General features: G+C 32.5%; 1 protein-coding gene across 1 annotated transcript in view; it reads left to right on the plus strand.

The window, feature by feature from the left end:
* comt (comatose) overlaps positions 1-21,683 on the plus strand; it is a 46,721-nt gene extending 25,038 nt beyond the window's left edge. The window contains exons 8-14 of the mRNA XM_069818408.1: positions 2,432-2,656; positions 9,412-9,522; positions 9,692-9,880; positions 12,226-12,516; positions 16,754-16,938; positions 20,502-20,660; positions 20,755-21,683. Coding sequence (XP_069674509.1) covers positions 2,432-2,656; positions 9,412-9,522; positions 9,692-9,880; positions 12,226-12,516; positions 16,754-16,938; positions 20,502-20,660; positions 20,755-20,890 — 1,296 coding nt within the window. The 3' untranslated portion in view covers positions 20,891-21,683. The remainder of the gene's footprint in view (positions 1-2,431; positions 2,657-9,411; positions 9,523-9,691; positions 9,881-12,225; positions 12,517-16,753; positions 16,939-20,501; positions 20,661-20,754) is intronic.
* Positions 21,684-24,204: the final 2,521 nt, after the last annotated feature.

Raw genomic sequence — 24,204 nt, forward strand, 5'->3', positions numbered from 1 at the left:
CTGTTAAAAGACTTGCCACGAGAGTTAGCCTATACAAGATCCTATAATAACACAAAAAAAAAAAAAACTGTTTGATTGGTCACAAAAACATTTCTAACGTGTCATTTATATTTTGTCCATTGAATAAGCACAAAAACCACACTGAAAATTTGCAGGCCAGATACCATAATCTAAAACCAATAACTGGTACATTAAAATTACATTCTTTTATTCCGTTGTCAAAAATGAAGATTTAGGAAAACAATTTTCCTTCAAGAAAGAAGGTAGGCGAATGAAAATTTAAAGTGAGAATGAAAAGAAACATTTAAAAAGCATAATGTACAATTATTTGAAGATATCATAATAAGTAAATTAGCAGTATTTCCTCGAGCGACTTGATCCGTACTGGGTGTAATGTTGCAACGTTCAGTCAATCATCCAGCGCTGATAAACCTCCCAGCACGCTTTAACGCTTCCCGTCCACTGCTGCTGCGCCGACCGCTACACATTGTGTCGTAAGTAATTAAATTTCCATTAAACTATTGGAGATCCCATTCTGATTTTTTCTGGAATTATTAAGAAAACTTCAGTGCACCTAGTAGGTATTTTTTGAGATTTTTAATAGGGCTATTTCACATTGATATCTAACTTTTAAAAATTGAATTATAAAAAAATATTTGTAATAATTATATTAAAATTATTTTGTAAATATTTAATAAAAGACAGTACTTTAAGCTTTTAAATGCATTTTTTCAAAAAATTTTTAACATCAATATCGTCAGAAATATGACGCTTTAAACGTTGCATTGTGCGACATTTTTAACGAATTTTAACACGTAATATTTTAAAAACATGTGGACTTAGGAGGAAATAAAAATACACTTGTTGGTTTATTAGACCCATAGAGTTGGTAAAAAAAAATATAAACGCAATCAGAAATATGAAGGTAAAAATTTGTATAATTTTGTGCGATTTGACGTGGAATGACTCATATACTGAAGAAGTTGTATGAATTGTGTTGACACAAGTTTGGCAATGCTTTCCGGACATTGAAGCATTATGTTGTTAAGTTAATAATTGTTAATATTAATGGAATAACATGTTTAATACGCAATATTAGTGAGGATGAGCTTCAACGAGAGTTTCAGAACTGCCATACATTGATGCAACATGTGTATAGAACGTAATGAAGGATATTTTGAACAAATTCGCCGAAATTCAGCTAAGATTCACTCCATTTCCTTAAATAATTCACTTGTTAATGCGAAAGTCACTTGCCAGATTGTAGTGCCAATAAATGGCAAGAATGTTATCTGTGAGAACTGGAAATCTGCTTGCCAGACTATAGAGCTGAGAAACAACAGGAATGCTGGTCTCTCAGTTTTACTTGGCCTGTTTGTTTATGTGAGGACACAACATTAGCTGAACAGTTAGAGCTTTAGCTTTCCATTCTGGTAAACCAGGTTTGAATCGTGTCAAGTCGCAAGTGGAGTAGGCCTATATGTTGGACAAAGACTATACTTGGGTGTGGTAGGTTTTTGCTGTGTACTCCCATTTTATCCTACTGATATTCTATCATTGCCCATTAATCATCATCATAGAGTACTATGTTTACAGATTGCCTCCCATAGTGCACTGAGGGCAATGCTATAGCATTTTATTCATATTAATATTTAAATGTGTATGTCTATTACTTAAAAAAATCACGATACTAGGATTTTGAAAAAAGCACTTACACACTGCAATGTGAACTTGTGAAGAGATAGTATTCACTATGACTATTAAGTATTGACAGCCTTAATCTTCAATTTAAGTGAAGGAATTTTGTTTATACTTCCCAGCTAATTGGTCACTGACATCTGAAACACATATTATTTCATTCAGTTTTGAGAACAGAGGATTCGCCACCCAATATTGTAATTAATTGGCTTGCAGGCAATTTTTATGACCATTCATAAACAGAGGTATTTCCTTTCCCGAATGTTGAAAGGTTCCAAGTCTGAAAAATTTCTAATCATTAAAAAATAAGTGGCTTCGTCACTACTGACATTTGCTACAAAGATGTTAATTAGTTATATTTTAGAATGCAGAGTGTAGAGACCATCTGGATCTGCGCTTATCAACACAGTCTCGAAAATTATTCTTCTATATATTTTCACTATAAAATATTTATTCGTGAAAAATGGTTAGAAAAGTAAAGTGACAAATTCCAGGAGAATATCTTGCGGCCTGGTATAATTGATGCCAAGGCCTGTTACCAGACCACAGCCCGGCAGTTGAGAAACACTAATTTAGGCAGTAGTTTTTTACCTGGAGACTATGTTTAAGTATGTATAACGTGTAGGTATAAGTTTGATTTGTTATTCTGACTTATTTGTATGTATCTGAATCCATAGAATGTAATTAATGTAGTCTATTATAATATATGTATGTATGTTATATTTGTTTCCAGTTGGGCCCTAATAGCGGTCTTCATATCATAATTTTCGATGAAATTGATGCTATCTGTAAATCTCGAGGTTCAGTAGCTGGTAATACAGGTGTGCATGATACAGTGGTGAACCAACTGCTGGCCAAGATAGATGGAGTGGAACAACTTAACAACATTCTAGTAATTGGCATGACGAACAGGAGAGATATGATTGATGAGGCTTTGCTTCGACCAGGAAGATTAGAGGTAATTACCTTTATAAGACTAGATGGTTGGTTGCTGTCTAATGCAGCAGATTTGACGATAAATCGTAACTAGTATTGGTATTGCCCTTCAATATTTAGATATGATACAGTTTTGTAAGATGAGGATGGCACATGTCAGAAGACGTTCTCCATTCATTCCCATTTCACAGTACACAGGATGCAATTGGGGCGACAAAATGTTCGGTCTATGAAAGTGCTAATGAAGACAGTCCTGTGTAATAGCCATTGTGATTGGTCCAGCTTCTGATTTTATGGATGCATTGAACGTTGTTTCTGAATATTCGTGAGGTGACATACCTTTTGGTTTTGTTTTCATTTTATGATCTTGCTCTTTTAATATGAATCTGTCGGTACATTGTCATTGGTCTACACAACTGGTTTTATATGGGTGAATGACGAACAGTTAAGTACCCACCATTGGGGGGGGGGGATCCTTTTAATTAGGGTGAAAGAGATTTTTCTTTCTGGAAGATGGAATACATTATTTATTTTTGTTTTGCAAGATACCGTAGAGCTTTATTTCTGGCTTGTTACAATGAATTGAAATCTGTTGCATTTAAATTCTTTAGCTGACTTTTGAAGCAGAGATATCTGTTGCAATCTCTTGTTTCAATAATGTTTGAGTTTAGGCTTGTTTGAACAGTTGCATTAGAGTCACAAGAAATAACAGCTCTGGTGAACATGTTTACCTTATATGTAAGGTTCTTGGTAGACGTTTAATAACTACAAATTCTCCATTAAATTTCGTTGACTCTAGCCCATTTTGACAAAATGGAGAAAGAGAACATAATCTACCGACTCTGCTCATGGTTTATAGTCAAATAGGGATTCATCAGTATATACAGTGAAATTTTGTTATACCATGCCTTGGTATGTCACGGACTCGGGTGTACTGTAGGTACAGTGTATCCTCCAATCGCAAAGTTATGTTGTTCACTGTTTCCTTGAAAAATGTTAGTTTCTAAGTCTTATTTTTAAATAAAATTATATATTCTGAATTATTTTTCTTACACAATAAAGATGTAATTATTATATTTATTGTACATAGAGTAAATAATTAAATGCAGAATAAATTAAGAATATGCGTGTTATTATTCGGTTGAGAAGCTTTTGTCATCCAGTCTTCTCTCAAAAAACCTGAAAGTTAGAATTTATAAAAAAAGTTATATTACCTGTTGTTCTGTATGGTTGTGAAACTTGGACTCGTACTTTGAGAGAGGAATTGAGGTTAACAGTGTTTGAGAATAAGGTGCTTAGGAAAATATTTGGGGCTAAGAGGGATGAAGTTACAAGAGAATGGAGAAAATTACACAACACAACTGCACACATTGTATTCTTCACCTGACATAATAAGGAACAGTAAATCCAGATATTTTGAGGTGGGTAGAGCATGCAGCATGTATGGGCGAATCCAGAAATGCATATAGAGTGTTAGTTGGGAGCCCAGAGTGAGAAAGACCTTTGGGGAGGCCGAGACGTGGATGAGAGGATAATATTAAAATGGCTTTGAGGGAGGTGGGATATGATGGTAGAGACTGCATTAATCTTGCTCAGGATAGGGACCAATGGCGAGCTTATGTGAGGGTGGCAATGAACCTCGGGTTTCTTAAAAGGCATAAGTAAGTAAGTAAGAGTATTGTACATAGAGTTCCTATGCAGACCCATCCCAGGTAGTAATGTTTCGTTGGCTTAATGACAATAGTGTGGAGTGCCTGTCCCAACAAAGCTAAGCGGTAAGGGGTTGAGTGGCACCAGTCTGTGTAAAATAGCATACACGGACCTGTTCATATTCTGGCATATGACCGCTCGCCGCCTGACATCATATTTTCTTAGGTAGAGGTTGATGTGGGACTGGTCTGCATAGGAACTCCCTGTACTTATTAATGCTTACATCAAAGTTATTAACAGTCGATCCTCAATAGTCTCATATCTTTTATAGTGCGTGTTCTGTTTGCAGATATTAGAACCAACTAAGTTAGCAAGAACTTTGAAACTAGCCTTAGACATTGGATAGAATAATTGAAACTTCTTTTCGTCATTTTAAAATTCTTGGGCTCAAACAAAAGCCCTCTATTGAAATTGTTTCTAATATACGCCTTCATCAACTTCGCTTTTTCTTCCCTGTAAGATAGTAATAAACAATATTATCCTCATTATCCGAAAACATCTTCCCCACAATTGTATAGAGGTCATAAAGTATATGTGTGGAAGCCTTTGATCTGTTGGTCACTGCAAGGTACTGTAGTAATACTGATAATTATCATACAAGATGGCAGGCAAGGAAGCTCACACGATCAGTGAGCTCCTGACGAGTGAACTAAATAAACTTAGTAAGAAAGTAATTGTGGAGTTATTAGTTACTAGAACTATTTCTACAGACTTAAGTGATTCAGTGAAAATATATTTTGAGAAATTATTCAAGTGCTATGATGTTTCTAAAAGTGTAAATAGTCTTATACTTGACGTGCCATCACCTAGAGAAACTTCTAGTGAATCCTCTGTGAAATCAACATATGAAATTGAACTGCTGTGTAAACTTAATAATCAAATGGAAAAACGTCTTCAAGATTAAGAATTAGTTATTCAACTGCTGCAAGGTAAATGTAATTTCGTAAGTAAAATTGAAACATGTGCAACGGCTCCCAATAATTCTATTGGCAGCAACGAAATTAAAGTTAACAGTTCAATTAAAGTAAATAGTATTGACAACGATACACAATTAGATGTATTGAATAAAACTTTTCCAGTTATTATGTACAGCAGTGTTGTGAAATCATCATGTAGTGCTGTTAATAATGAGAAAGTGGATAATATTCAAATTCAAACTGATGTAAATAAGGCACAGGGAAGTGAATGGCTTACTGTTATGCATAAAAATAAGAGGAAGATTGTTAGTGACCCGGGTGAATCCAGTGATGTAAACAACTGTGTTACTGGTATTCCTTGGTCAACAGTTGTGAAGAGAAAAGTGAAACATCCTGTGATAGTGGGTAGTAATGACATTCGTAATGATGACGCTAATATGCCAGTTTTAAAGGGTGTTCCTACAATAAGTTATCTTCATGTTTATAGACTTGAACCAGATACAACTGTTGATAATATGGTTCATTTCTTAAAGAGTGACTATCTTGAAGTTACTTGTGAAAAGTTAGACTCAAAGAATTCTGACTCTATGCTTCATTTAAAATAAGTGTCTATGAAGATAATGTTCAGTCAGTCCTGAATTCTGAAAAGTGGCCTAAAAATGTCTATGTTAGACGTTTTTTTAACATCAAGAAAGAAACGCCAAGCTTAATTCATTTCTTATTGACAATGTTGATGATATTGTTAAGAATATAACCTGTAGTACAAATCCTATGAACTTTCTAATTGTTTTAACTAAACCAATCTCACGTTTTGTTTTTAATCATATTAGTGTTGAAGATGTTTATCAAGTTATTATGAAACTCAACAGTAGTACATGTACTGATGTTTATGGTTTTAATTCTAGAATTTTAAAATATGCAGCTGTTTATATTTGTAAACCTTTAGCAGATAATTTTAATCATTGTATTGATAGAGGTATTTTTCCTAATGCTTTTAAAATTGTTAAAGTTATTTCTGTTCATAAGAAAGTTAGTAAGTCTGAATGTACAAATTATCGATCTATTAGTATAGTGCCTATTCTGTCTAAGGTTTTTGAAATTTTGTTAAATAAACAAATTACTACTTACTTTGAAGGTAATAAAATATTTACAACATTTCAGTATGGCTTTAGAAAGGGTTATACTACTGTGGAGGCTGTTTTAGATTTTGTTGAGTGCTCTTTTCAAGGTTTCGAAAAAGGTGACAAAGTTACTAGTAGATTTTTTGATCTGACTAAAGCTTTTGATACTGTTTTACATGACATACTCATGAGAAAGCTTGATTTTTATGGTTTTAATAACTCTCGTATTGATTTGTTGTATTCATATTTAATTGATAGGTATCAATCTGTTTACATCAATAATAACACTTCTGAGTCTAAATTAATCAAGTATGGTGTCCCTCAGGGTTCCATTTTGGAACCAGTGCTTTTCATAATATATATTAATGATCTTCCTGATAGTATAATGGATAGCTGCTTAACTCCATATCTTTTTGCTGATGATCTAGCGCTTAATATTTCATGTGAGGGTGAAAATCTTGCTTCTACTAAAATTGAGAACATTTCATCTCAAGTTATTGAATGGTGTAGTGCTAATAAGTTATGTCTCAATAATAATAAGACTTAATATCAAAATCAGTCTCAATCGAAACAATTTCGTTCCTGTTAATTCGAATAGATTTTTAGGTATTTACCTACAATCAAACTTGGAGGGCAATCTCACATTGACTTTATTGCAGACAAAATAAGTAAAGGCTTATTTATGTTAAGAATTCTCAGTTATAGCATAGATCATAATTCACTTATTTCAGTTTATTATGCTTATATACACAGCCATCTCAGTTATGGTATTCTGCTTTGGGGTAATCATAATTCGTCTAAAAAACTTTTCATTTTGCAGAAGAGAGCTATGAGGATTATCTGTGGTGTTGCTCCTCGTACCCATTGTAGATCATTATTTTCCAAGCTTGGTGTATTAACATTGGCGTCTTTATATGCCCTGAGTTGCCTTATTTATATTAAGAATAATTTGTCTAAATACATTTTTGGTTCTAATTTACATAATTATCCAACACGAAATTGTTCAAATATTTATCTTAATAAAAACAAATTCAACAAACAGTATCAGTTAAACTTTCTAGTAGTTTACCTATTCATGTAAGGGAATTACCCATTAATGTTTTTAAACGTAAGCTCAAGACATGTTTGATTTTAAATCCTTTGTATAGTCTTGATGAATTCTGTAATATTAATTTTTAATGTTTTTTTTTTTTTTTTTTTTATAATTGACATTGCTATGCATTATTTGTAATGTCTTTAGCATTAATAAATTATCTTATCTTATTATATCATCATAGGCATAGCACTGGTGGGAGAATGGCTTTAATCTTTCATTTTGATACCTCACCATAACTTTTGAGTCAAAATGTATGAAAGAAAGGCTAAAAAACAAATGCGAAAATTAGAGACATAACATTACTTACCACAACATTCCAAATTACATGCATGTAATATATTAAAAATAAATTAAGTACACTGAAATAATTCTGGAAGAATAACAATGTGGATTTAGAGCAGGTAGAAGCACAGTTGATGAACGGTGACAGATGAAGAATGTAATCTTATGGTAAATATACTTGGCATTAAAATATAATTACTTCTTTAACATAGATTTTATTATTGATAACATTATTTATTCGAAAATAAAAAATAAATTTTATATATATATATATATATATATATATATATATATATATATATATGTATATATATGTATATATATGTATGTGTGTATATATATATATATATATCCAATTATGAGACATCTTAACACATAATATTTGTTGACATCAGGTTTCGCTCTTGAATTGGATGAGTGATATTAATGTCATTTGAATGGAAGAATAGTGCAGAGATTTGTCTGTTTTGTTTCTGTTAATTTTCATTTTCTGTTTGCTACATGTGTAACATTATTGTTTTCGTAGTTTCTGTCGTCTATTTATCTGCCCAATTTTTTGCATTTCTTTGTCTTGAGATTTTAAGAGAGATGTATGATATTTATTATTTACTATAATGAGGATGACTGCCTTACTGAATGATTTTATTCTGAAGAGTAACAGTTGTACTGACATTGCTATGGCTGTTTTTATCTTAGTGGATGTGTTCTTAAATTCGAGAGATATATGAAGCTGAAGAATTCACTGTACAGTGTATTCCTGAACCTATATTACCAGCATTCTTATCGAGTCATAAGGTTTCTTTTTGATGGGAAACACATTGGGTTATTCTGGTTAGTTGTTTCCTCTGAATCCAGAACAGGATATAGTGCGTGGGTCTTTCTTGTTAAATGTTTGCACTAAGCTGGTGACACAATTTTATTCTGGTGGCATTTTGCATTGTCAGTTAGTGAGTTATCTGAACTTTATTTAAAAAGACGTTATTTTCAGCCAAAGTTAGATACAGTATAACAACGCAGTTTTCTAGTTGAACTGTATCTGCTGATGTAGTCATATTAATTATATTTACACTTTGGACAGCCTTTCTAGTTACAGAGAATGGAGCCTGTTTCTTGCCACTTATTAATAATTCAACACAATATTTCAGAGATTCTGTAGGCTCTGAAAAACTCTACCGAAACTTGTGTAAACACAACTCATACGACTTCTTCAGTAGATGCATTTCAATGAAGCAAAAGCTTTGTTTTGTGTGTATCTAACTACATTGTAAAATATGTCTTTTCTTAATATAGTGCAAGGAAAACCCATGCTTGATGTTCTGTGCCAAGCTTACAGGAAACAACTAAATGGGAAAATCAAATGTGTTATCTGTCAAAAAGCAGTCTTGTGACAGTAATAATGCCAATAAATTAAGTTTGACTCACTCGCTTTGGATATGTGTAGTCACTGTGGTTTAGTATTGTTACATTTGTTTCTAGACTCTATTTCGTTGCAGTTATGTTTGATATTTTTGTGAAAGAAGTCCAGTGGAATTGACCACAGATTATAAGGCAGATACCGCTCAAAAATCTTGATGAAAGTATGTGATATAAAATGCAAATGAAAGTTCTATTTTGAAAAGTTTTAAATAACACATGTTTCTGTTTACATTAGGTGCAAATGGAAATTGGATTACCAAATGAACAAGGACGATTCCAAATCCTAAACATTCATACAAGTAGAATGAAAGAATACAAGAAAATTAATCCAGATGTTGACATAAAGGTAATGTATATGTAATGTATTTATTTACCACATATATTTTTGTCTTTGATTTTGTGAATATCCAGTGTTCTGTATGGTCTATGCATACTTCGTAAAACTGTCGTTAACTAACTAGGAACTACAGCATTTTTGTAAAAGCTTGCTTCAAGAATTTGTGTCGTATTTGCAGGAATTAGCAACTTTGACAAAGAATTTCAGTGGGGCAGAATTAGAAGGTTTGGTTCGTGCTGCACAGTCTACAGCAATGAATCGCCTCATCAAAGCTGCCAGTAAAGTCGAAGTGGATCCTGAAGCTATGGAAAAGTTGCTGGTGAATCGATCAGATTTTCTCCATGCCCTCGAAAATGACATTAAACCAGTAAGTTGTTCAAAGATTCATAGTATGAAATTAGACATAAAATCTTATGAATATCCGACTATTTTCCGAGTATTTCTTACAATTATCTTGGCTTTGTTTACGAGAGAGAGACGTTCAGTTCATTCACTCTGTTTGCTGTATCACATTTTAAGTAATTCCACACCTATTTACCTAGTTCCTAGCTTCACACTTTTAGCATCCCACCACAATCGTGATACATGTTCACAGCAAGTACACTCTACTTAGAAATGTTTTTATTGAACAGAACCAGACTGTTGCGGAAGTTTCTAAATAGTCTTAAATGACCAAGTTGTTATTTTTTCTTGTCTCTCTTCTGTTTTTTTTTTTTTTTATAATTATTATCCTGATATATTATTTAATCATTTTAAGAGTCCACTGCAAGAATGAGGGATGTCATTTGGAATACATTTTGCAGGAGAAGCAATTGAAAGTTTGAAATGCTTAATGCTCAAAGCTTAACTGTGACTTTCCGATCATTACTGGACAATGACTATCATGTTAATGCCATATAACTCTCTATCCACATTCTATATGTTTTAAGCTATGCATTGACAGTCTTTGGTTCATTTTCGACAAAAAAGTGACATCCATCATTCTTGCAGTGGACTCTTCATTTGTATTTGTATGCCATTTAGTACGATTTTGCTATTCAACATTTTATGTCTTGTAACCCACATGTATTTTCGTATTAGTATATTAATTGTATACTATATCTCAAGTGAATTAATCGTCGAATTTATCTCGAGCATTTTAGGTCTTATAAATTTTGTGTGTGTGTGCGTGTGCGTGTGCGTTTTTTTTTTCTGCTTTATGTTATGTAACTGATCCTGACTCTTTGTAATTTTCTACTATATTTTATGTAATTTCTAAGATATCTTCTTTTGTGTTGTTTTCTAATCTATCACATAATTTTGTATTTCATGTATATTATTGAAACCTGGTTGAGTGGAAGAGAAGGCCTTATGGCCTTGACTCTGCGAGGCAAAATAAAACTACTACTACTACTATTTCGTTACTCCTCTGTTCAGACTTGATTTTTGAAGTGTGCTTAAAAATATAACAGTCTAGAATTTGCATAAAAATGATGACAGAAGAGCCGAATATCCTGCATCCCTAGACATTCCACACTTGAATGTCTTTTTTTTTTTTCTTTGTGTTTGTACTGCGACATTCTGAGCAGTGATTTCGATTAATGATCCATTTCTGTACTCTTTGATAATGATAATAATTCAATCACTGGTAGTTGTGAAGGAAAATACCAAATTTCGAGTGTTACATGTATAATACACAACAAGTATAAGAGAAGGAGAACTTGGTTACAAAATTTACTTAATGGAAAAGGGAAGTTCTGCTGTGCACAGGGAGTTGGAGGAAAGGGAGAGTTATACAGCAGCACTCCTGTTTCACAGCAGAGATATTATAGGAAAGACATGGTTTTGACACAAATTATCACCAATTCTAGTTGCATGTATACCAACATTAACATAATCATATGAAAACTATTTTTTTTTTTTTTTGTAGAAAAGGATAGTTTGCTAATCACCAGTTCACATGTAAAGACAGCTGTAATATTGCCTCTTGTTTCATAATATGATGTTCTGCTACACAATATATGTGGAGTTTATAATTTTAAGATGCTAAAGGAGCGATCAAGTGATCAGGATGTTTTGCTTTAATCCCCTAATAATTTTATGAAAAATAATTGAATTACTGTGTTCAGAACATTCATTATTTGAAACTTCATAATATTAATCATTTAATTGAACTTCTTCCAAACAACTTACTAGTAGAAAGTTTGATGTAAAAAAAAAAAAAGAGTCTGCCTCGATAGCGCAATTGGTATAGCATTGGCCTTCTGTGCTCGAGGTTGCAGGTTTGATCCCGGTCCAGGTCGATGGCATTTAAGTCTGTTTAAATGCGACAGGCTCATGTCAGTAGATTTACTGGCATGTAAAAGAACTCCTGCAGGACAAAATTCCGGCTCACCGGCGATGCTGATATAGCCTCTGCAGTTGCGAATGTCATTAAATAAACTGTAATTTAAATTTTTTTTAAAGAAGAAGTGCTAACATTAACCAACACAAGAGATATTATTATAAGTATTATAACTTTTTTAACATGGCTACCTCTGATGCTATTAGCAATGAGAAGCTAAAGGTGCTCTTTGTCTTAATCATTTCGATGCACTTCATATGATATATATTCATATTTTTTAATTAGAACTTCTTATATATTCTGTTAATAAAATTAAATGCAGTGAAGAATGAATTAAGTCCTCCCCCTCCTAGCATATTAGATTTCAGCAAGATCTTTTCAATTTATAGGCTTTTGGAACAAGTGCAGAAGCTCTAGAACATTTCCTTGCTCGTGGAATCATTAACTGGGGTACTCCTGTGAGCAGTATCTTGGAGGATGGAATGCTTTTCATTCAGCAGGCTCGTTCTACCGACACATCAGGTTTGGTCTCAGTCCTGCTTGAAGGGCCACCCAATTCTGGAAAAACAGCTCTAGCCGCACAACTTGCGAAGAACTCAGATTTCCCGTTTGTTAAAGTATGTTCACCAGAAGAGATGGTTGGCTACACAGAATCTGCAAAATGCTTACATATAAGAAAGGTAAACTCTTTTATTCTGTCTTCTTTCTTATGATATCTTGTGAAATTTTTATTTAATACTTTATTTAGGATAAAGAACTTGTGACTACGGCACTCAAAGTGTAATAGAATATTTTGTTGTTTAGCAGTAACTATTGGTAAATTGGTCTGTAGAGCTGCTTCATATAGGTGAATGATGAACAGTCAAGTAACTGCCATTATAAAAAGAATAACAATAAAGAGCTGGCTATGTTGTTGTTTTAGCTCAGGAGATAATGGAATGAGGTGGCCAGTTCCTTTCTCCCTCCATTGCATACATCGCCGATTAGTTGCATATTCCACTAATCAGACTTCAGACATATACAAACAATTGTTCTTCCTCTGACACATACCTCAATTAGATGTACTGCCTGATATAGATGTACATATCAGTTCTGATCACATATGTAACAGATTGGCCAGCCCCATGTTAAAAACAGTAACATGTGGAAAAAAACAATTACCAGGATCGCCACCGTCAATTGAGAATGGCCACTAGATGGAAGTACAGTTGCTCCACGCAATTCAAATGAGATTTATAATGTGACTTCTTATACAGTAGCTAGGTGGCAGCATAGTGAAATTGATAAAAGTTGTTGCCGTCAAAGCCTATAAGGTTGAGCAATTTGTTATATATGTGATCAGGGATATCAGTCAGAACCTCTATCAGAGGTAGAGCTGACTATGCAACTTTTAAACTAAACAAGTGTCTCAAAGATTACATACTCTTCCTTTATGTGTTTTGCAACAGTAATTAATTTCCCTTATCATGTTGTGAATGAAAATAATGGTTATAAATTTATTTTATTTTGACTATTATATAAATGTAGTCATTTTAATTAAAAAAAAAAATATTATGTATTAACTGTTAACAGTTGTTACAAACTGTTGTTGAATATGGCCACAAAGTCATATATATATATATATATATATATATATATATATGCGCTCCTGCATATATGACATGTATCGTCTCAAATGCAGGCAGTAAGGCCGTAAAAACATTATGAGAGAGGTTCGGCCGGCGCCGTGGATCGTGTCCTGGCATAGCTCAGTTGGAAAGAGCGTGCAGAGCTGAGAGGTCCTGGGTTCGATTCCCGGTGCCAGTACGAATTTTTCTCGTATTAAATGGTAATAATACACATTGTCTACTTCATAGTAGAAGTGTAATATTCAGTAAGGTGGACGAGACCTCATACATAATGAATATTGATGTTCTATTACCAGTTTCATTTTGGTGCAGAGGTTACCATCAACCCTGTATAGCAGATCTGGCCTCAGTGGTACTGGCTTACAACTTTTAATGCATTGGTAATTCTTACACAATGCAATTAATTTTGTACAGACCCAGAAACCAAATTTGCTTACTAAGCTCGTGCAGTATGTTATAACTGGAACTTGGAAAATTCAGGTGGTCCAAATTTTGTTTTTGAGTCTGTAGAGCCATTTTCAATATTTTTCGTTTACAAACACTGGCATTTAAAATTGAATTGTTTAAATATAGTAGACCTTGCCTCAGTGGTTCACACAGCAGGTTACAACTGTTAACGAATTGGTCATTCTTACACAATAAGGCACTCTTCTCTCATGGTCTTTGCTCTCTTCTTATTCGTAACTGAGTAGTTGACATTTCAGAAAAATTCACAACAAAATGTAGTAACAATTCTACTGTAATTTCTCTTAGAAAAAAGTTTTTTCGTCGATACTGACTTTACTGTCCCATTTATCTGTTTATTATTTATAGTAAAAAATTTAAGTAATGAAGAAAATCGTCCCCCAGTTCTTGAAGTGAATTTCCATTGCGTAATTTTGAATCATATAATTGTTAATTTTTTTGATAATTCCATCATTTTGTCTGTGGGTTTATGTGTGCACACTCCACAAATAGAGGTAGATTATTATTTATTAAAATTATTTTTCATTTGCATAATTATTGAAAAGATGGCCTTGTAGATAGATACTGAATATGATTAAAATCCATCCAACAGTTTAGGAGAAATTTCTGTACATAGCCAGACAGATGATAGATGACATACCCACAACCAATTTTTTCTGTATCATTCATAAGATGACACACAGCGCATTGAAATTTGTCAGTTAACTCTCCATGGTTCATTCACAGTGTTTTCCACAGGGCAGTATACATTTTGACGAATGTATTTCTCTTTTCATGGTTATTGTAGTCTTCAGTACCACTCCCCTACTTTTCTTGGAGCGTGAAACAATAAAAATGAGCTCCGTTATTGATCTGAGTTTGGCACAAACTCTTGTTGAATAAGAGCCTGGTCGTTTCCATTTTATAAGTAACACATGTTCTAAATTTGAGTGCACTTCTTTCCGATTGTTGCAGCGTGTTCTGTGACTTTGTGAACAGATGTTATTACACCTGGATATCAATTTATCACAGCAATGACTATTGTAACATAAATAAAGCTCTGTTTTATAATGGATTATTTTTAGCTGAAGATTTGAGTTAGCAAACTAATAACAGTAGAAATTAGACTTCTTATCAATTATTATTGTACAGTAGAACCTCTATTATCCGTGGTAATGAAGGGGGTGGAGTGAACGGTTAATTGAAAAAATCGGATAATCCGTACCATATAAGGTTTTAATAAATTAAGTGCATAATACAGTTTCATAACTTCCTCCGTGGTCCTCTGTTTTATCACGCTAGATAGTAGATCAGAAGTTCACTAATTTAAGTCTGGTTTTCAACGACAAAACTCCTTATGACAACTGTATGTGGAAAAATAGGAATAGTACAGGGCTCATGTTGTAGAGCTACATACTTTATACACTTTATATTTGTTTTTCATTAAATCGTGCACAGTTGTAATTCCTATTTCGTATTCTGATGTGAGATGAACCACAGTTTTCTTTTTTTCCAAACCACTCAATTACTTGCACTTTTTTTCGTAGTGCAACACGTTTTCTTCTGACACCTGTGGAAGACATTTTGCATAGAAGTTAGACAGTACGGCCCCTCGAAGAGTAAACCATACTGTATAAGCGTAAAGGTTTATAAAAGAAACACACTGTAGAAAAAATTCGTACTAATATAATGTACAGTACTTCATATTTTTTCTGCAGCAAAAAAAAGAAAAGAGCGAGAGAGAAAGAGAGTCAGATAATCCATCAATGGGTTAATAGGATGGTGGAAAATCGAGGTTCTACTGTATTTAGTAGATGTTGAAAGCAGAGTAGTCAAGTAAAAGACTACTACTACTACTACTGCCGCTGCTGCCACTGCTTTTAATTCTACCACTACTTCTACTATTAATTCCACATTTCTACTACTACTACTACTAATACTACTACTACTACTACTACTACTACTACTACTTGGCCTGGGTGGTGGTGGTGCAATCAGTAGAGAACTGGCCTTCTGTACCCTAGGTTGCAGGTTCGATTCCGTCACATCTGTGATGCTGATGTAACCTTTGCAGTTGTGAGTGTCGGTAAATGAAACATAATTCACAATTTTTACTACTACCATTATTATTATTATTATTATTATTATTATTATTATTATTATTATTATTATTATTATTATTATTATTATTATTATATGTCAGGGCTGTACATTAGGATGTGGCAAAATAAAAGTAAAATAACTATAAAAGCAGAGAAAAAGACTCTCAGTTGAAAGCATCTTGTGTGACCTCTCGCATTATAAACAGCCACGTGACCTCTGTTGGGTTAAGGAAAAATACGATCATAGTTTAATATTTTATTGTTTATTTAAATAAATTAACAGATTATTAGTGATAAGTAAGTGGAATCAAGATTAAATAAGTCATATACATAATTTATTCTCTCATTTTTTAGTAAATGGCTATGAATTGTAAAAGACGAATTCAGTAGCCGACAGAGGCAGATTTCGCTTTTCATTATCTTCAAGAATGCTTCAAGACCAATGTCAACTTCTGTGAAATGTGTGTTAAGAGTATGGATGTGGTTGAAGTGGCCAGTATAAGATACTATTCACTAATCTTCTCTTCATGCTTATGTTAAAAATGATGGGATCATTGTCTATCTATCCTGCTTCCTGTTTTTTTTTCTTGTATACCTATGGTACACTTCATATGGTGTGAATATGTAAGATTCTAGAAATTTTCAAGGGATTTGTCGAGAGTGAAATATGCATAACAAGCAGAATATAAATAGCGTTTTTTTGTAGTATCTATTAAACCTGTGGGATAACAATGTTTTTTCAGGTATTTGATGATGCATATCGTTCTCAGTTGAGCTGTATATTGGTTGACAACATTGAACGTCTCCTAGATTATGGTCCAATAGGGCCTCGTTACTCAAATCTCACACTGCAGGCACTTCTTGTTCTTCTAAAAAAAGAACCCCCAAAAGGACGTAAACTGCTGATTCTCTGTACCAGCAGTAGGCGGTAAGTAATGTAAATTCTTTGTTGGTGTGGGTACACCTGTTAATCAGGATTAAAATAACCATTTTCCATTATAAAATTTTTAAGTAGTAGTGTAAGACTGATACATACAGTGTGCCATGGAAGTCTCTCCGCACTGGAGACAGCGGAATGTATGTGCTAGTAACTGCAGTTATGTTGGCAGTAGCTTGAACTTATGCTAGGAAAGAAACTTAAACTGTGTACTCATCACAATCATAATAGATTCTGGAAGTGTTTTCCTCGTTCTTGAAGGCACAGTTCGACTCTTTTACACTTATTTGCAAACACTTTCACTAATGTTTCTTGCGTAATCATTTGCACATAATTAATTATATTCGTCTTAAGTTCATTGATTATTTTAGGATTATGATCATAGACCGCAGATTTTGCCGCACTCCAAAGGAAATAATCCGGTGGTGTTAAACCAGGAGACCACAGTGGCCAAGTGCTTTAGTTATTATTCTTTTACCAAAGAACTCTTTTAAAAGTCCAAGTGATTGGTTTGACATATGTGCTGTAGCATTGTCCTGTTGGAAAAAAACAGCACTCAATTTCTTTTTCATTTACTCTAGCAATAAATGGATAAATAATCTCAAAACAATAAACATCCGAATTCACAGAAGTCTCAAAGGAGATCGGTCTTATTATTCGCGCTCTTGATATGGCAACCCACACTCCAATTTTCTCTGGATGCAACGTTATCTCTCTTACTGCATAGGGATTTTCTGAAAACCAAACCCGTGAATTGTGAGAATTTACAGAGCTGGATAAGTTAAACCGTGCTTCATCTGTAAAGAAAGTTTTATTTAAGATATCAAGTCCATCTTGATTTATAAATCTCTGGAACCATTCACAATACAGTACCTCACTCCCTTTTCGTAATCACGTTCTTTTAATTCATGAACCACTGTAATTTTACAGGGGTACATTTGAAGTTTGCTTCTTGCAGCCTTATGTGCTGTCAACTTGGAGATTGCAGGCTCTTGTATTAATTTGCGCGTTGATTTTGTAGGACTCCACAACATTATATCCGAGATTACATCAAGTTTTTCTGTCGTTAAAATTGTAGGCCTGCCACTTCTTGGTGCATTGAGAACTGACACAATTCCACGGAATTTATTGTTCAAATCACGTACAGTATCGCGATTTGGACACCTGGAATTAGGAAAATGCATACGAAATTTCGGTTTCACATTTTATGTAAACTTATCACCTTTGCTAAAAATGTATTCCACTAAAAATGCTCTTTCTTTTTAGTCACCATTTACTCACAATTAGACTGCAGTCTGCCCTCATCTGATACCGTTAGCTAAACAACCCCCAACATGATGTAGCAATGACCCGGCCCGGCTGATGCTACCAACATAATTGAAGTTGCGAACGCATACACTCTGTTGTCTGCAGTGCAGAGAGATTTCACTGGTGCACTGTACATCTGTGTATTGTTATTTTAAAGAATATGCAAATGTATAAAATTATCTTGCATTTTTAATATAATACACTGAAAAAATTATACCAGCTAGGTATGTAATTTTGGTAGCACTCTAACACCAAAATTTAATGTGATTGAACTGTTTACATGATCCAGGTATAACAGATTTATGTGTATCGTAATGAGGATTATTAATACCAATGAATCGAGGTTTGAAATACCTCGTGTTTGCCATTTTATATAAGGAGTATAAATACTCAACAAAGGATAGTTACAATTTCAGCTGTAAAGATTAAATTCACTTGACTCATTATAATTTTTTGAATATGAAATATATTCATTTTTAAAGATGAAAAATAAGGAATTAACCCTGACTTACAAAGGAAACATAAATCTGGTATGCCATAATTTAAATTATTATTTAAATGCTATTGGAATTTTTTTTAAACAACGTTATTTTGTTATAATGAAAGCAAGTAATTTAGATCTCGGTGCATTATTGCTATCACTATCACCCTGTAGAAATTTTCTCTCAGTGAGTTTCAAGAAATAGAATTAGAAGTTTTAAATCTAGTTGGTTTCAGTTGATTGATACAGTCACTGTATGTCCCATTTTATAATGTTGTTTCAGTTGTTCTATCAATTTGACCTAATATCCCATTTTCATTTGAAATGAATTTCAAATATAGTTCAGGCTACCATGTTTCTAAAGATATGACAGCTAAGATAAGATAAGATTCATGCCATCAAAACATATACAAGTCCAGCTTAATCTGTTAATGGACTTCGGTTGATGAAGTAAAACCTCTTAACGAATCTCTCACAGACTAACTTTTTTCTTGTGGGTTTTTGTTAAAAGTGCTTTTTCCCGGAATGTAAGCAAGGAAGGGCTGAAAATAAAAATTTAAACATCCTTAGGTCATTAGCTACATTGTCTTTACATTTCTTAATACCCATTAAATTTAATATTAGCACACATACATTTACAATAAACTTTCACAAACTTACAATATGATATTTTCACAAAATCACATTAATATATTTTTAAGACTAATTACATTTACAATTTTCTTATGCAAACACACACTAACATTTCTATATAAGCTTATTTTAAATTGAGATATCGATGCATATAAATGTTTTAAATAAGTTCGACATTTTGCCAAAATGGGTTGTATATTCGAAAATCCATTCAAATATATCTTTTAGAAATAGGATTTATTTGAAGTTGAGTTCTTCAAAGACAGAAATCAAATACACTGTTTTATGATAGTTCTGCTGGAACTTTTGGAATTATTCCTGAAAAAGAGAATGTTAGAATGAGGTTTTACTATATTTAGGAGCATGTGTGTATTTTGTTGACTTTACATATATGTTAATTTCTTTGCTGAGCTTCACATATTTGTTGATACTCGGGCCATTTCTGATCTCGAGATTATTATGAAATCGTTTGGTGTATACTGTTAAAAAAATATCTTCCTTAAGGAGTGACTAGTGAAATTCTGGTAATTTTCAGTGAAAAATTGCATTTTTGCTTTCATGTAAAAAATGAATCGGCAATCTCTTGTTCTTGCTTGTTGAGCAAGTTTCAATGCTCAGCTGCGCTCGAAAGCATAAAAATTATGCAATATATAAATGGCTGCACTCTTGAACTTCTATTCCATGCAGATTTTACAAGCTCTTTTTTCACACTTTTTTTTTTCAGCACATTTCGTCAGGTTCGAAGTGTAAAGGCTCTTACAATTTTAATGCTGGAAACATAAAATTTCATGTTCTGTACACTGTGTTTAACAAAACAGCACATGATTTTTATGATTAAATGAATACTTTTGAAATAAAAAATGAAATATTTATAGTGGTAATGGAAAATTTCTATTTTTAGGAATGCATTGATTATAAAAATTTTTTCCCACTTTTATAATAAAAATACAGGAAAACTAATGCGTGAAGTTTCTCTAAATATGCCACTGGTCTTGCAAAAAAAAAATTTCAAACATTTTACTGAAAAATTGAGTGACACATTTCATTCTGAAATATGCAAATTTTTCAAAATATATTGCTCTTGTTTAAATTATAACAAATAAGAACAGGTAACTTTTTATATTTGATCTAGGCAAGTATTAGAAGACATGGAGATGGTGTCAGCATTCACAGCTGTTTTACATGTCCCAAATCTTGCACAAGCAGATCACTTAATGGCTGTTCTTGAAGAATCAGATGTATTCACAAAGAAAGATTTGTCAACAATTTCTCGTAAGATTCATGGTCAGAGGTAAGTCCAGAATTATAAATGAATTTGAAATTACGTGCACATTAAACAAATGTCGAATTCAATCCTTAATCAATAATTTACTCTATTTGTTTAGGGTTTTCATTGGTATCAAGAAACTTCTAGCTTTGATAGACATGGCACGCCAGACAGAAGAACAGTATCGTGTCATAAAATTTCTTTCCAAACTTGAAGAGGAAGGTGGATTGGATATGGGTACTTCAGTACATTAAAATCAGACTACATGTTTGAGTTTTTATGAGACATTATATAAAGTTGAAATGTCAGACCTGCATATTTATTTCTATGAAGTTACCTTTTCAGTATCCCATATGACAGAACACAGGATATCACCATTGAATAGCGATGTGGAGTAACTCCTTGGTATAAGTAAACATTACATCATACAAGAATTCTGTATATTGGAAACAGAAACAAGCTATAATTCAGACATGCACTTTGAAATTTTTATGATATCACTAATATGTAAAAGAAAGTGATAGTGAAATTATATTACAGCTAAATAAATGTTACATTTATGTTACATATTGTTAAAGTTTAGTGAAGTAACTAAGTAAAAAATCACACGAAAAGATAACTTCAAACACATGTTTGTAGCAAAATAGCATCATTCTTAAAGATTTGCTATTTATTGGCAGATTAGATTTTATTGAACAGTACATTTCCTTTTTGATGTGCCACAGAATAGAAATAGTGTTTTGTGATAAATGTTGTCTCAACGTAGACTGTATTAGATTTGAAAGACTTATTGAATACAGTTGTTTCTGTATAGTTAACGAAACATGTTACTGATTAGATTATATGATGAGGTAATGTGAAGAGGAAAAAATTCTCCTTTATTAAATGTGGAATCTATAATACAATATTTTATCACTAGTAAATAACATAAACTGTAAATGTTTTTCATTATACGAAAATAATTTTTATGCAGTATTAAGAGTTTTTGTCTGTATAATAAATGTAAGAAAATTGTACTGTTATCTCCCTTCACATGGCCACTATCATGTATAGACAGTGTTACTCATTATTGTTGAATTTAGATACTGGATAGTATTACATTCCTAATTCCATGGTTAAATCTTGAAAACGTATGCATATATACATACAGAGGTATTAATCGGCAGTTCAATTAAAGATGGTGAATCCCTGCATTTTTAAGTAGCTGTGTTGCATAATTGAATCTCAACTTGAAAGCGAGAAACTAATGTGGTTTGTAGCACAAGGGTAAAATAATTTGTGCTCATTTATTATGAGACTTGAAGCTGTGAAAAAGTTTAAAAAGAGAGATGGATATATTTAGATGATTTTATGTTATATATGTAATTTAATTCATAACTTTATTTATTATTATATTTTGCAAATAATTTGTGTCATTTTCTCTTCAAACTAAGATTATATGGCCATCTCATGTATATGGAATGGTTTTATTGACATCAACATTTAGTATGATGTTATTTAAATTTGTTTTTATTCTCTTTCCTCATCAAATGATGATGACGACGATGACGACGACGATGATGATGATGATGATGATGATGATGATGATGATGATGATGATGATGATGATGATGATGTCTGTATCATCAGTATATCGATCTGTTGTATGTGTTGTGCTGGAAAATTTTTATCTTATGATCAATAGTTGTTAAAAAAAAATTATATTCTTTCTTTTATGTTTCTGGAATTTGCTAAAATTTGTATGCTTCTCTTTGAAAGCAGTGAGTACTTCCTCAAAGGATAACAGAATTATAGTCCTTCCTCTTTATAAATCTGATGTGTTATGAATGAATAATTATCTTGTATTTATCGATGTCTTTGTGAATGTGCCTGATAATGATGGCATACTGTTTCTCCGAATTAATATTGCTAGTGTTAAGCACCAGAAAAACATTTCATCGTGATCATATAGCTGAATGGGGACGAAATTAGTATGTTTCTTAGTCAAATCTACACATTTTAATTATGTACAGAGAAAAATCCTCTCCCCCCACAAAATTATATATTGTCTGAGTATTGAAAAGAAAGTTAATTACATATTTCTAATTGTAAGATTTATGAAGTATTCAAAATCTTACATATTATTAATTTAGACTTCCAGAGGTGTTTCCGGCAGTGGAAGGATCGGTGGGCTAAGTGTGTGCAAGCACAAGCGGCCTACTTTGAAGGGGAAGATTTTGTTCTCATAAGAAGTAAAAATGCACAACATACTTACTGATTACAGCTCACTTCGTCTGCAAGTGAAAATATTTTCTGTATTGTTCTTATAAAAATGTTACACTTGCAGTGTAATGTGTGTGATTTAGGAATGCAAAGTTTTATAGTTAATTGAATATTCAAACAAATTACTGGCTTACCAAAAGATTTCATTCCGTTTTAATGTCAACTCGTAAGAGTTAATTTAAATGTAATGTGGTTTGTAGCTCGAGGGTACATTATGTCTAATACAGTCAGTAATGTTACCCTTAATAGATGGTAATGGAACAACACTATCTTTTCATTCACTAATCTGCACTCCATTCATTATAGCAAGATAAATAAGATGTAAATTTTATATCTACATGCGAAAATATAGTAACAATCATTTATATATATTTTGTTATGTTTAAAATAATTTACTTGATGGTTTTATTTTAGACAGATGTAAATATACAGGTACATATACCTGTATTATTGAGAGAAGTAACCTTTGAAAATTTGTTTTATATTCTAAGCTTAAATTGCTTAATATGATCAGACACATTGTAATTACATAAACTTGTGTAATTAGAAATTTCGAAAGTCTTTTAATTTATTTAACCAGTAAATTAATTATGAGTTCTTAGTGTATTACTTAGCCTTTATGAAGAGCTGATGGAAATAAACTGAACTGTTATCCTACTCTCTCTCTAAATCCTTCCATAAGAATAAAAAAATGTGTCTTTATTGGATATGTAATTGTTTTAAAGTAAGGCTTTTAGTTTTTTTGCAAACATACTGAAAAAAAATTTAATGCTGTTATGGCCACTTGTGGCATCAAACATGTAAGAGATTCTCTTTTTTTCTATTAGACCCAAATTTGACTTTTAAATCCTAAATACACCCATGTTTACAATTTTGTGTATGCTAACCTAATAGTATTTGTAAGACAGAAATTAATGGTTAATATTGTGCATTGCTTTCCAAAATGTGCACTTACAATCTGTAAGTATTTATTCCGATTTCCGATTGGTTCATTAACTGAGTTTAGGTAGAAGTAATAAATTGTCCTTTTATCAGACTTCAAACAGTAATCTTAATTTTGAAAGGGAAAAGGATAAACGAATACAAAAATCCTGCAGAACCAATCACTGCTTAAGAATCACATCTCTGAAGGAATTAAAATAAGATAATATTGGTGTTTTAATTAATATTAAAATCATCTGACTTCAAAACTTCGAATACTTCAGATCATTCCATTCTCACTTGTATGAGAATTAAGAACCAAAATTAGATACGCGTGTAGTGTGACTCCTGCTGCCATTAAAAAATTTAACACACAAGACAATAA

This window comes from Periplaneta americana, chromosome 2 (genome assembly GCF_040183065.1).
Source record: "Periplaneta americana isolate PAMFEO1 chromosome 2, P.americana_PAMFEO1_priV1, whole genome shotgun sequence".
Classification (NCBI taxonomy): domain Eukaryota; kingdom Metazoa; phylum Arthropoda; class Insecta; order Blattodea; family Blattidae; genus Periplaneta; species Periplaneta americana.